Here is a 13,437-nt window from a genome sequence, read left to right as displayed (position 1 = left end):
TCTGGAGCCCACAACACAAAAAGGACATGGAGCTGTTGGAAAGGGTCCAGAGGAGGGCCACAAAGATGATCAGAGGGCTGAAGCACCTCCCCTATGAGGACAGGCTGAGGGACAGCCTTCAGAAGAAAAGGATCTGAAGATATCTTATAGCAGCCTTCCAGTAACTGAAGGTGGCCTACAGGAAAGCTGGGGAGGGACTTTTTATAAGGGCAGGTAGAAACATGATGAGGGGAAATGGTTTTTAACTGGAAGAGGGTAGATTTAGACTAGACGTTAGGAAAAGATTCTTTACTGTGAAGGTGGTGATGCACTGGAATGAGTTGTCCAGAGAAGTTGTGAATGCCTCTTCCCTGGAAGCATTTAAGGCCAGGCTGGATGGGGCTATGGGCAACCTGCTCTGGAGAGAGTTGTCCCTGTATATAGTAGGAGGGGTTTTGTAACTAGATGATCTTAAAGGTCCCTTCCAACCCCAATCCTTCTATGAATTCAATTATGATAACATCAACAGAGTACAGCTGGGACAGACTGACAAAATGGTGTCTGACAAGAAACTGCATATGAAGCAAAGGTGTGGAATTGAATTACTCCCTGTGTAAAAAATGACACCCATTGACATTCATCAATGCTTGCTTTATGTTTATGGAGACCAAACAGAGGCTGTGAGCACAGTGTGGCAGTAGGTGGTGTGTTTCAGCAGTGGTGACGGTGGCAGCGAGGTCACCTCTGTTGGTGCAAATTTTGATGAGTGCAGCATTCAGGCTCTTATTCAATTGAGCTCTTATGCTCAATTAAAGAAAAATACCTATTTTGAAAAGAGACTGTCGGTCATGTAGACAGGACACAAATTCTGATATTAGTGTATTAGTTTACAGCACTGTTTTCTCTCTTAGAAAAAAACCTGAATAACATTACCTCAATAGGGTAGAAATTCATTGTATGGAAGATATGATGAACATTAGATAAAACTCTTCTTGCTCTTGGGCCTGGAGAATAAAGTTTGATTTTTTTTGTTCTGAAGCTTAAAGATTTCACCAATTCTCTTTGTTTGAGAAGGCCCGGAAGGTAGCATAGAAAGTTTTACCTTCACTGAGCCCATTACAAGACCTAAAGCTGTTATTTTGTTTGAGAAATGTTTTAAAATGGCAGCTTATATAATCAGATTTAATAGTTGAATTTTAAAACACAACTATGAATTACTGTGTTTCTGTGGAAGGCCTTAGGGGATAAATATGGATATTAGTTCCTCTTTGTTGAAGAGCGGCATGTGGGCTAGCAGTTTTATTCATATGAGTATTGGGTTGAAATAGGTTTTCTCAGAATAAAACTCTGTTTTGACATTTTTTGTAATTTTTTGGTAGATGTCTTATATTGTTGCAGCGCAGATGAACGTTTATGCTTGTGAAATGCTCTTTCCTTCACTGCTGCAGCTATTTTATCAAGGAACTTGGAATAACTTAAGAACAAGTTCTGTGGGAGAAATAGTAGAACTTGACTCATTTCACTTTTTTTGTGTAGTCCTTATTATGTGAAGTGTGATTGTTTGGTTTTTAGCTAACCTACTGAAAATGCAGGTTAGGAATAGGCATGGTGATTTTCTCCAGGTCTGTCTGGATGCTGGTTTCCTTACTGCCATGAGTTTTACTGTTACTGCTCTTGGGTTTTGTTTGAGTTTGGAAAAAAAAAAGATATTCTCAGCACTAAATTATTAAATAAGTAAGATTAAACTCATAAATTTACTTAATGTCTTTGCAGATTTAGATTTCAATCGTCAAACTAATACTAGGCTGTTAAGTCCTGTATAAATACTAACAAGATACTGCCTGGTTATAAAGCCCAGCTAGAAAATCCTTTTGAAATCAGTCAAATATAGAATTGCAGTCTGTTAATGTGATTCAAATGTGAAGCTTTTTTTCTGAGGGCCTGGCCACAAGCTCAGAACCTACTGACAAACCCTTTGGATTTCAAACCATACACATTAGTTTCCTCCCCAAGATGGCACAGTGGTACAATAGGAAATGTTATTGAAAACCACCTTGAACGCATTAATGTTTGTTAGGTATGGATCATATATTGTTAAGAAAACTGTAGTTATGCTTCACTTGGATCCTTACCAGATAATATGCAGCAACGTTTTAATTGTTCCCAAAGTAGGTAAGGAAAAGGATTACACTGTATTGATAGTTACTGGAAGTCTTCAAGTCCCCTTAAATCCTTGAAGTCATCTTTGAAAAATTATTTAATTTTCCTTTTTTATTGGTTCTTCTTCTCAGTAGTTGCTAAAAGATGGAATAGTATCAGTTTGGAAACCTCTGTTCTTTGTCTCTTTTTGTGTGATGGTACTACAGCAAAGAAAAGAAACAATTTTCTCGAGATAAAGGCTACACAAAACTTATCATTAAACATTGAAATTACCATTGTCCATAGATTCAGATTTAATGTATGTTTTCTTGTTCTGAATGTTGTAAATGTGTCTTAAGAATTGCGTCTCCTGATCTTGCGCTTCTGAAAGGATAACTGACACAGCATTTAAAATGTTTAGCACTAACAACACAAGAAGTCATCTTGAAGGTCCATGTCATCCTGTTTGGCGTTTTGAGAATGATCTCAGGGGTACTGAGAAAAAGGTTTAGAAGAAAAATTGAGATAGAATAACATTTCCTGGTCTGTATCCTTCTAGAGTTTGGGTCGGTGGCTTTCAGAGAGGGCATCTGCTTGCATTGGTCTGTGATGGGTATTTCTTACCTGATTTATATGACATTGGTATTTCATAGTGTGTTGTACTAGAGCAGAAATTTTAGAATGTTACAAGATAAGAAATGCCAGAAACAAGGAACTGTACAAACTACTTCTTTCCATTCACTATATTGGAGTACTCTGCAAAGACTGTCCTACCTAGGTGTATACATGCAGTAACATTAAGACTTCTTGTTGATTTGATGGAAGTGTTCCTCATATATCAAGAGATTAGACAGGTATCCTGGTCATTCTCATAGGTCTTTTGTGAATCCTTTCATGTCATAGCATCTGTTTTGATGGAACTGGCAAAAGGGTGCGTGTTGCTCTGTATTCTGAGTTGATGACACTAGTACTGGTAGCGATATCATTGTGTCTTTCTGTCTAATACAAGCTTTGGGTAGATAAAAGTGACTGTTTTTCTCATATTTTTAACGGCTTAAAGTTCTTTGTGATGAATAATAAGCTGCCTTGGAATTGCGACTATCAATTTTTACCATAAAATGCAAAGTATTCTGAGGTTCAATAGCTTTCCAGGATCTGTTGCTTGTTCAGATGGGCAGCATCTGATTTGTGCCCGCATTGTTGATATATTGTCTGAAATTTGGCTGGGTTAAAATAAATAGAGCTTTCTTACAAAGTGGACTTGGTCTAGACATGTAGGTTGTTCCCAGCCGTAATTACTCATTATATAAAGGACCTAAGACTTCATGGAAAGTTTTGTCAGTAGTCTTCTGTGCTATTGGTAAAGACAGTTATTTTCCTTAGGGCAAACGTATTTGTTGCTTTGAACTCTTGGAAAAGACTGCAAGCAGATAAATTTACATTAGATTTTTAAAGTCTATTAAAAGAAAAAAATAATTTAAGAATATATATTATCTGTATTATATTTTATATTTTATGAGAATTTATATATATATATAAATTATATACTATTTATTTATTTATTTTACAGTATCTCTGCCTTATTCTTGATACCAAAAAAGCATCATTTTGGTGATGAAGTCCAAATGTCTTAGTGTTTGTTACTGGTATCCTTGGTTATTCTTACTATTCAAAACAAACAGACAAAACCCCATGAATTGTTACTGTGTCGGCCTGTGGCAGAGGCCCCTCATTTTGTGTCAGTTTGATTTCCATATCAAATATCAAAACCTAGAACACATGGGTTAAATTTTCATGATGAAAAATCTTTATAAAAACTTGTTAAAAGCAGGATATTGTTTAAAAATCATCTTCAGTTCCCAAACCCATCATGTGTTGTAGCACTGAGCAGGAAAAAAAAATACAAAAGTCACCCAAGAACATCTTGTTGTGATGTTTCAAATTCATCAAATGAAAGCAGAGCTGTAATAAAAGCTGTCAGACTGTTTTAACTGCAGATTTTGTTGCTGCTTGCATTGCTTACTATACTGTGACAGATAGTGTTTATAGTTTCCAAACAGTTTTGTAGATCTGTTTTTGCCAAGTGATAACTGTTTATGCTTTTGGAGAAACATGGGCTCCATATATTCCATCTGAAATGATTTTTCAGCTAATGCTGTCACTGTCGTTTGTTTGATGTTAGGATGTTTTTTTGCACTCTTTGGCCTCCAATAAGCTGTCTGAATCCATCACTCCCTTACATAGCTTTTCTTTTTCCTTTTCTATGCACAAGGACTGGGCTGGTGATTCCTTCTGTCACTGGAATTTTTTTTGGAAAGTTATGTGACCCACCCTGTCACAGTCTTGTTCTCTGTGCTTTCTGACTCAAAGACAGACTAGTAACATCTCCCACTCTTCTGCTGACAGTTGGCATGTTCTGTATAATATCCTTTTCCTTGATGGTATTGGTGGTAGGTGTGTGGCTGGAATAGATGGTTTTGGAGGCTGTTTCCAACCTTGGTGATTCTATGATTTTCTTGATGGAGAATACAGCTGGACTTGAGACCAAATAGGAAAAGTCAATGGAGTAAGAGCAGCCAAAGATTAATGTAATGGCAAAACAGGACTGGATGGATAGGGAAGGGAGAAGAGAGAGAGGTATTGGTGCAGAGAATAAAGGTAGAGAAAAAAAGTTAACTTTCTATCCAGAAAACAGAAAAGATGAACCAGTTATGTTCGAGCTGGCTAAAAAATTTAATCAGCAAGACAAATAGAAACGGAGTGGGCACCAAACTTCTGTTTAGTTAGTAAACAGACTATGACATTAAAAAGGAATTGAAAAGTATTACTATAATTTGTTTCATATAAACGCACCCCTGATAGTTGTAGCCATTTGCCGGCTTATCATCTGTTTCTGCATAGGGACTTGCCTCTCAGTACCTCTGTCTGTTTAGAACTGTTCTACGCAGTAACAGGCTGTGGCTCATAATTGGGTCCGTTTCTGTGCTTTTATAACAGTAATTCCTCTGTGATCTTTTAGAAAAGTAATCTTTATTCAACATGCAAATAGAAGTTGCTGTCTGAGTTCAAAGCACTTAATGCTTTTCTGATGTTTACATTCTTACAGTTACAGTTGTGCAAAGGAGAATTGGGTGGTACCAAGGGTTAATATTTTCCTGTTGGTACAGGATGAATGCAAGTGGCAGATCTTGTAATATTTGATCAAGTGTTGTTTAATTACAATGGAAATAGTTCCAGTCTAGGAAAAAACAGGATCCTCTGCTCCTAATCCGTGTCTTAGACATATGGAACTCAAGGTGTAATTTTGAAATTATTTGGAGATAGTGACAAGTCATTTAACTAGTTTGGCTTTTCCCTTTTTGGAGTGAAGGTGATTGTCTGCTCTTTGGGCTACTAATAAGGAAGCAAATGTGATTCTCATAAGTTGAAAACAATATATGTATTTTTTTCTTCCTTTGGATTAGATACAAAGAAGGTGGCGAAGCTTTGTTGTTCCTGCTGCCCTCAGAAGAAAAAGGCATGGTAGAACAGCTGGAGCAGAGGAAAGTACCTGTCAATGAAATAAAGTAAGTGACTGATGGCTCGTCTGTTAGCCTTTCCCCAGGTATGTTGTGTTATAAGTATGGCAACAGTGATGAAATCAAATGCTAGATTTGCTTGGGACTGGACCAACTTGCTTTTGATACTATTGAAAAAGAAAATACCTTGCGAGGTTACCGATTCCACCACTTTTGCTGAAGATGGGATCAGCCACACAAATTACTTACAGTGAATGCCTGTCTAATTTGCCAGCGAATATCTTCACAGTTTCCCAAAGTGATCTCATCTATACTCAGCAGTTCCTGTCAGTAAGGCTTTTTCCTCAAGTGTCTGATAAGTCTTACAGTAAACGTATATGAAATATTTCTTTAATCCTTTGCCAAGAACTTATGGAAAATGACATTTTCATACTCTCTGCAGCTACTTTTCACATAACTGAGCATTATCGCACTATCTCTCTCCTTTTCTTTTGCAGATTAAATAATTACAATTTCTTTAATCTTGCCTTGTGATGTTTTTCAGACCATTTATCATTCTTATTTCTCTTAGCCGGTGCTTCTTTACTGCTGGAGTATTTCTCCAGTTGGTCATGGCCTTTCTCAGTCAGTTACCTGATGAACAGGGTTTTTTTTTTTTTTAAAGCATTACTAAATGGTCATTTCAGAGTATTATTATATTTCAGCGAATATACTACTGAGGACCTGTAGGGATCTATGCTCTGTGCTTTCTGTGCCAATGAAAACTGACTTTGAAAGAGCTGGAGGGGGGGGAGAAGGGGAAAGCAAGACAAACAAACAACAAGCTTATTTCCAATACCTATAAAATACAATGTAATGCACTTGTAGGAAAGGCAAAAGCCTTAACTGTAAAAATAATAAATAAAACACACCAAGAAATAAATGATTTCTTCCTTAGCAGTGCTGTGTTCTTTGTGGCTGTCAGCCCACTGATAAGTAAGAAGGCAAAACAAAATGAGAAGGAAATGTAGGAGAAGTGAAATAAAACCAGCAAATACACCCTGAGCTGGACTCCCTTTTGAATACTTGTGTAGACAGGGTTACCCCATGTCAAAAATGATTGAATAAATCAAGAGTAAGATGGATGAGAGGTAGGAAATAAATTCCATACCAGTAGATAAGAACAGTTAGAACTGTTCTATTTTTGGAAAGGTATGATTTGAAGGTGAAAGTACCTGAGACTGAAATGTAATCAGCTGTATGCAGAGAATGTTGGTGCAATAATTGTTTTTGAGAATGAAACAAGATAGGGTGAAACTTCAGTGGCTTTTAATACCTTGGCACTTAAACCTTCGGGTTTGCTTAAAATTAACTTGTACTGTATTCTTTGAATTCTAATTTAACTATTGGAGGTAAGAAATCACTGCTGCTTTTACTGTTAGATGGGATTTTTTACAGTTTACATACATGTGTATGTCAAATTATTTGAATTAAGAAATGCAAGTGGCCACAGTTCAGAGTTTATCATTAGACTCTATTGAGTGAGACTTTCTTAATTTATCTTTTTTATTGTACATTTAATAATGGGGCACATTAAGGTAAGCTAGAATTATGAATATAGTCAATTGCAGCTTGTTACAATATTGGCTTAACAAACTTTAATTTGTTTTTGTAAATGAAGAGGTAGACGTGGTCAGCTGCTGTGGTGGTGGTAGGCAAAAGCTTGGACTGATAATCACAGAATACTGTGATTTCTACCAAATCTTACTCTTCAGAGCGCACCAACATTCAGCTTTGCTAGGACTGTAAAAACAAAGTGAAGCAACTCCTAGAAGTCTCATTGCTCCTGAAGTTTTCTTTTGACACTGCTGTTCATTAAAAAAAAATAAGGGAATTTGGACAACATTGGTAAACAAAATGTGTTCACATCTGGTGTTTTCTTTTCCCTTAAGCATTGTAGCACCTTAGAAGGACCAGCTGTATAACCACCACAGCAGTCTAAGTGAATGTTTTCCAGCAAACAGTTGTTAGTATTTCTTCATTTTGTTATATAAGGCTGTTAAAAGTTACATAATTTGTAGAATTCATGGGGTGGAACTTTCATTTTCCTACATACCTGCTTAAAAGGCGAGACTTTGAATTTCGTATTCAAGCTCCCTGTAGAACCTATTGTAGTAAATCATTCTTTTCTAATCACTGCAAGCTGCAAATTTACAGTTAGTGCTTTTGATGACACGTTATTTCATTGTTCAAGCACAACAAGAGAAACTGTGAAATATACAATAATAAATGTAGTAGCATTCAAATAAGGCAGAAAGCCACTCTGAAAGTATTAAGTGTTATAGACATGTTTATAGTCAGTCCATAACTTTAAAGTTTTAGATGTGAATTGAAATGATTTTTGATAGCACCTTGAGATTGCTTCATTATATGTAACTTTGTTGACTAGATAAAAGCTGCTTCTGAAGGAGTTATCCTTGCTACATTTGTCTCTCTGGAAAATTCTACCCAAGGAAGTGCAGATCTGTAGATATCCAGTGTGAAATATTGCTAGCTTCAGTCTTATGGCAGAAATGCTATTACTGGAAAAACCTTTGCTTTTGTGTCTCACAGTAGAGAGTGCTTGGATACCGATCCTATGTAATGGTGTCTTTAATACTTGAGAATCCATTAAAACTTGCTGCTTCCTGGAAACCATCCATGCTCTATGAATATCCATTTGTGTCAGTACCTCCACCTGTACGTGCTGTGCTATGTGATGCTGGCAGCTCTTGCTCACTGTCCCAGCTCTTCCTCCTCTCTCCAGCTTGGAGGTAGCCCTTGTTGCACAGGAAGCCAACTTACACACTGAGAGCATGGAGCAAAAATTGCTGTGCTTGGAAGCTGGATGAAATAACTGGGACTACATAGTGAAATAAAACCAAACCCTCTGAAGTTTACTTTTTAAACATTACTAATACATGTGCATTAAAGATTAAAATCTGCAAGCCAGGCTATCCTAACAAAATAGCAGTATGGTCTTTGCATTGGTTGCCTTAGAGGCATCCTTATGTGAGCATTTCCTCTGGAGGATTCAGTGTTGGATGAATTACCATCTAAATGCCCAGATGCTGTTTCTGGGAGTCCTTAAAATTAAAATAAATAAAAGTAAGAGAAAGAAGCGTTAGTAATATATTTGACTTACTCTGTACACTTTTGCAAGTTTAGACCTTTATTTTTCACGTCATTTTTTTCTTAATTTAGCCAGCAGCTTTCCTCTGTGATTTATTTCACACTGCTGAAATGAAGCTTCTCTGCCCATTTCCTGAGACATCCTTTCTTTAAAAGGGATGTTTTGTCAGCTGGTTCACACAGTTAGATAGAGTAATAGAATGGTTTGGGTTGGAAGGGAGCTTTAAAGATCATCTAGTTCCAGCCCCCTCCTATAGGCAGGGACACCTCCCTCTAGACCAGGTTGTTTCAGTTTCAAAGGTGTGTTGCTTTTAAATACACATGTTACATGTTAGAAAGAATTTTTATTTATTTATTTTTTGTAAATAAATCAATACAAATTTTCTAGACAGAAGTTACATTAAAAGAAGGAAAGTGCAGATGTTTCTGTGGGTGAGAAAGTGCTGAGGCCTGTTGTGTAGTGTCTGTGCTGACAGTATGTTCATCAGTCAGACTATTCACAGCTGTGTCTAAAGCAGAGCACTTCCAGCCCAGTATGTGGTAAAGGGAAAGCATCTTGTTTTAGGGAATCATTTGGCAGCATGGTGTTTTTGGTGGTAATTTAATTGTTTTGCTTAATCATAGAATCATAGAATTATCCAGGTTGGAAAAGACCTTGAAGATCATCAAGTCCAACTGCAGCCTAACCAGTACCCTAACTCTAACAACCCTACACTAAATCATATCCCTGAGCACCACATCCAAACGGCTCTTAAACAACCTAACAACCCTTTCTGTAAAGAAGTTCTTCCTAATATCCAACCTAAACTTGCCCTGGTGCAACTTGAGGCCATTTCCTCTCATCCTGTTACTTGTCACCAGTGAGAAGAGACTTGCCCCACTCTCACTGTAAGAACCTTTCAGGTACTGGAAGAGGGCGATAAGGTCTCCCCTCAGCCTCCTTTACCCCAGACTAAACAGCCCCAGCTTCCTCAGCCCCTCCTCGTAGGGCAGATTCTCCAAGCCCTTTATGAACCTCATTGCCCTTCTCTGGACCACAAATTGCACTTTGTGGAAGATGGAGAAGACAGTGTATCTACTTAGAGCAGTATCCCAGTGTTAAAAATGAAGGAAAGGAGAGGAAAACAGAATGAGTGTTGACCAGAAAACTCACCGAGCACTGTCAGATATGGTCATAAGACAGAACTAGCTGAAATCATGTGCACAGTCAGGAGTGGCTGTTTGGCCATTTATGCAGCTGCTGGGCAAAACTGCAGTTCTAGAAAGTTATATTGGTCTTTAATTATAAATTGAGTACATGCACAGAGTAAGAGAAGAAAGAAGCAGCGTAGTTAAAATGACAGACAGTGTCATAAATTCCTCTCCTGTCCTTTTGGTAGTGGATTCTAGCTCGCTGGTTCTTAACTGCTCAGGCAAGCTCATACATCATAATTTAAGTGTTTGGATTTATTTGATTTGTCTCCCCGCATAGTTACATGCCTATAATTATTGTAAGGAGTTTTATTTGTTTGGAATGAGATAGCATACAAACTCATTAAAACCAAACTCTGCTGACTGGCTTTCATATTTTTGGAATCCCAGCATAAGAGAAAGGCAGCAGTGGTTGATTCTCTTGATTCAGTGCTGGAGAGAAGAGTGTCCAGAGTTATGACTTAAATATTCAGGATTGCAAATTGACTCATTCATTAATTAACAAACGCATAACTACAGAATGTGCCCCGGGCACCGTGCACTTTGTTAACATTGCTTAGATTTACACTACAATATATTGCCTTTTAACTTAAGCAAAAATCAGTGTGCATCAACAAATTATTGCCTGCCTAAGAGCCCCAGTGCCATATTGTATCCTGAAAGTAATGGATTGTTCTTACGATTGACAAACCATTGTAGAAAATGATGTGTAGTAGCGGGCCCAGGTGGGAATTGGATCTTGGTCTGCATTTTGACTTCAGCATTGTGTCAGTCATAGCCATAGCTGTTCCACAGCTGGTTTTGCCTTACTTCAGATTTCATGTAGCTCAGACATGTCCAATGTATGGGCTGCATGCATCCTGGCCCAGCCCATCCTGCAGCCATCCTCAGCTGTTGTGGTGCCGGCTCTTCTCAGTGTGGAGCCCAGCCTGGCCATGGAGAAACACATATTGCTCAGCACCAGCCGAACATTGGTGTGTGATTGGCAATGGGGGCTGAAAGCAGGGCACACAGAGGGCACAGTGAAGTGCTAAGTGAAGTTATGGCAGACAATTGGTGCCCATGGTGCAGGCAGTGTTTCCCTGGCTTCTGGGGCTGTGAGATTGCTGGATGTTTTTCCAACATTAAGAGAGGACATTTGCTATTACTTTCATATACATAAAGCCAGTTATAGTATGAAAGATAATCAAATTGATTAGTCATGTTTTGCTTCTAAGCGGTGTCGGCTATTGTGTGTTTATTTGTTTTCTTTAGGTGATTACAAATTGATTTTTCAGTATCAAATGCAGAAAAAGTGCTGGTCTAAATTCATTTTTAGCCACCTTTGAAGATGAGCACTGTGCTTACCTGCCCCATCTCGTAGATCTTTATCTCTCAGTGAATTGTCTGGAATAGATGTGATGGTGTCTCTAACTGCTTTTTCTTGCTGTTGTCAAGTTTCTTTTGACCCTGTGGGTTTATTTAAGTGCCTGTTAACTCGTGATTTCTGGTTCTGGCATGAGCTTGGGCTGTATTGTAACTGCTGGTGGCTGTGTGATGGCACCTGCTGCTTTGAGCGAAGACAAGAAGGGCAAATATTTTAAGTGCATGTGATCTCTTAGTAATTTTCCTGTAACTTCCCAGTAATTTATTGTGTTTCTGGGATTATTAATGGTGTTAATTTTAAGGTTTATTCTTGTGCTCTCTCTTTTATTATACCTCATTTGGTGCTTGTATTCTCTTACCCCAGGGTACTTGTGCTGCTTTTTATACTTGTATTCACTTGAATTTTTCCTTTTGAGTTTCATTACATTGTGAACTCCTTGATTTCACCTAGTTAGCTTTTTTATTATTGCTGTATTTTGTCTGCATTGAGGTGGTGTATTTTGCACTTGTACCTTCTAATGTAATTTAGTATCACTTAAGCCACTGCTTTTATTTTTCTCTTCCGTTTTTCCTTTCTTAGCATCATGAATGTTGTCACCGTTACCTTCTCATTCTTGTTCAATAGAGCAAAATCTCGGTTTCCTTTTCCTGTTTTTGATATTTTGTATGTATTCCATCTGCACTGCATTTCAGGGACTCGTTGGTCAGTCTGAGTCTCACTGATTTTTTTATGTCTCTTGATTTCTGTCTTATGTTTTTGCATGTTCAGAGTGAGTTATGTTCTGTGCTCTCACTGGGCTTTCACTATTGGATCGTTTATAGAAGCTGCAGCTGAACAGTTCTTACGTCCACTGCAGTCTTCTGCTGTCTGTTTCTGACAGACGTAGGAAATATATATAGTGAAGGAATAAAGCTTTGATGTCTTAAATTATTGCTTGGTAGCGCTTCCCAGCCCAATATTTAGTGGCTTTTTTTCCATGTTTCTCAGTCATAATAGATTATGTTACCAAAGAAATTACTGTAAGATGTTCCTTCCCTAACATTTTAATCACAGATGTGTTTTTTAGACTGACGTTTGAAAAAATCTGATTTGGATTCTTGGTTTCCTTAAGTAAAAGCTGTGTTTTGCTGTACAGCGTGGGATGATGTTGCTCACAGCAGCAGGGTTCATTGTGAGAAATATAATGACTGTGGTAGAGCACCTTGCTTGACATCTGCTTGAGAGGTACCCTGCTGCCATGTTTGGTAGCTTGTATGATATGCTGAGGTGGCAATAACAGGTCACAAGCTGGAAAAAGACAAGTAAATGTCTGGGCAAATAACCCTAGAATAGGAAAAAATATCAGTTGAATAAACGTAGAAAGTCCTGAGTTTATGAAAAGACTTGTTTAACTCCTTACCAGCTCTGCTGTCATTTTCTGTAACACAGTAGCTGTTCTCTAATCTCTCAGTTGATATCTTGAGGTTTTAAATGTCTTTAATCTTAGTGTCCTTTGTTTTTGCTCATCTGCCTGTAACAGAGCAGTTAATTTCACAATTCCCAAGGTGATGGATCTTTTTTTTAAGCTTTCAAAAGTGCTGAGAGTATCCCTGGGAACATTATTATCTCAGTGTAAAGTAGTCCTATGACTCATTAGGCTTTTTTTTTTCCTCAGCATTTTATAAATTCCAGAAGTATTTTAATGCTGATTTTGGCTTTGCTTTGGAGAAGATTTCACATCCTTCACCAAAGACTGTAACTGAAAAAAACTCTGAGCTCCTGTTTCTTTTTTTCTATGTTATTCATTTGAAGGTTGTGTGCTTCATCCGTAATATGGTTCCACTGTAAACTTTTCAGAGTAGTGATAGTTGTGTGCATGTTAAAGTGATGCAGAACACATGCAGATACTCCTAAGAACTTAATATATGCTTATTTGTTGTAATTGCTACAGCACCCTTTTTTTCTTTTTTTCTTTTCTTTTTTTTTTTTTTTAACAGGATTAATCCTGAGAAGATTACAGACATCCAAAAGAGGATGCAGGCTTTCTTAGCTCAAGATCAGGAATTAAAAGAGAAAGCTCAAAGGGTAAGTAATCATCTGCAGTTTCTTGTGAGG

The 13,437-nt window shown here is 37.7% G+C and overlaps 1 protein-coding gene across 1 annotated transcript in view; it reads left to right on the top strand.

The window, feature by feature from the left end:
* Window positions 1-13,437, top strand: part of DDX10 (DEAD-box helicase 10) — a 146,231-nt gene that overhangs the window by 18,043 nt on the left and 114,751 nt on the right. Inside the window, exons 10-11 of the mRNA XM_032442171.2 lie at window positions 5,583-5,684; window positions 13,320-13,407. Coding sequence (XP_032298062.2) covers window positions 5,583-5,684; window positions 13,320-13,407 — 190 coding nt within the window. The remainder of the gene's footprint in view (window positions 1-5,582; window positions 5,685-13,319; window positions 13,408-13,437) is intronic.

Source organism: Coturnix japonica, chromosome 1, assembly GCF_054131305.1.
Source record: "Coturnix japonica strain WE chromosome 1, WE-NBRP24, whole genome shotgun sequence".
Lineage (NCBI taxonomy): Eukaryota > Metazoa > Chordata > Aves > Galliformes > Phasianidae > Coturnix > Coturnix japonica.
Note: the sequence above shows the minus strand (reverse complement) of the source record. Positions and strands in the feature narration are given on the sequence as shown.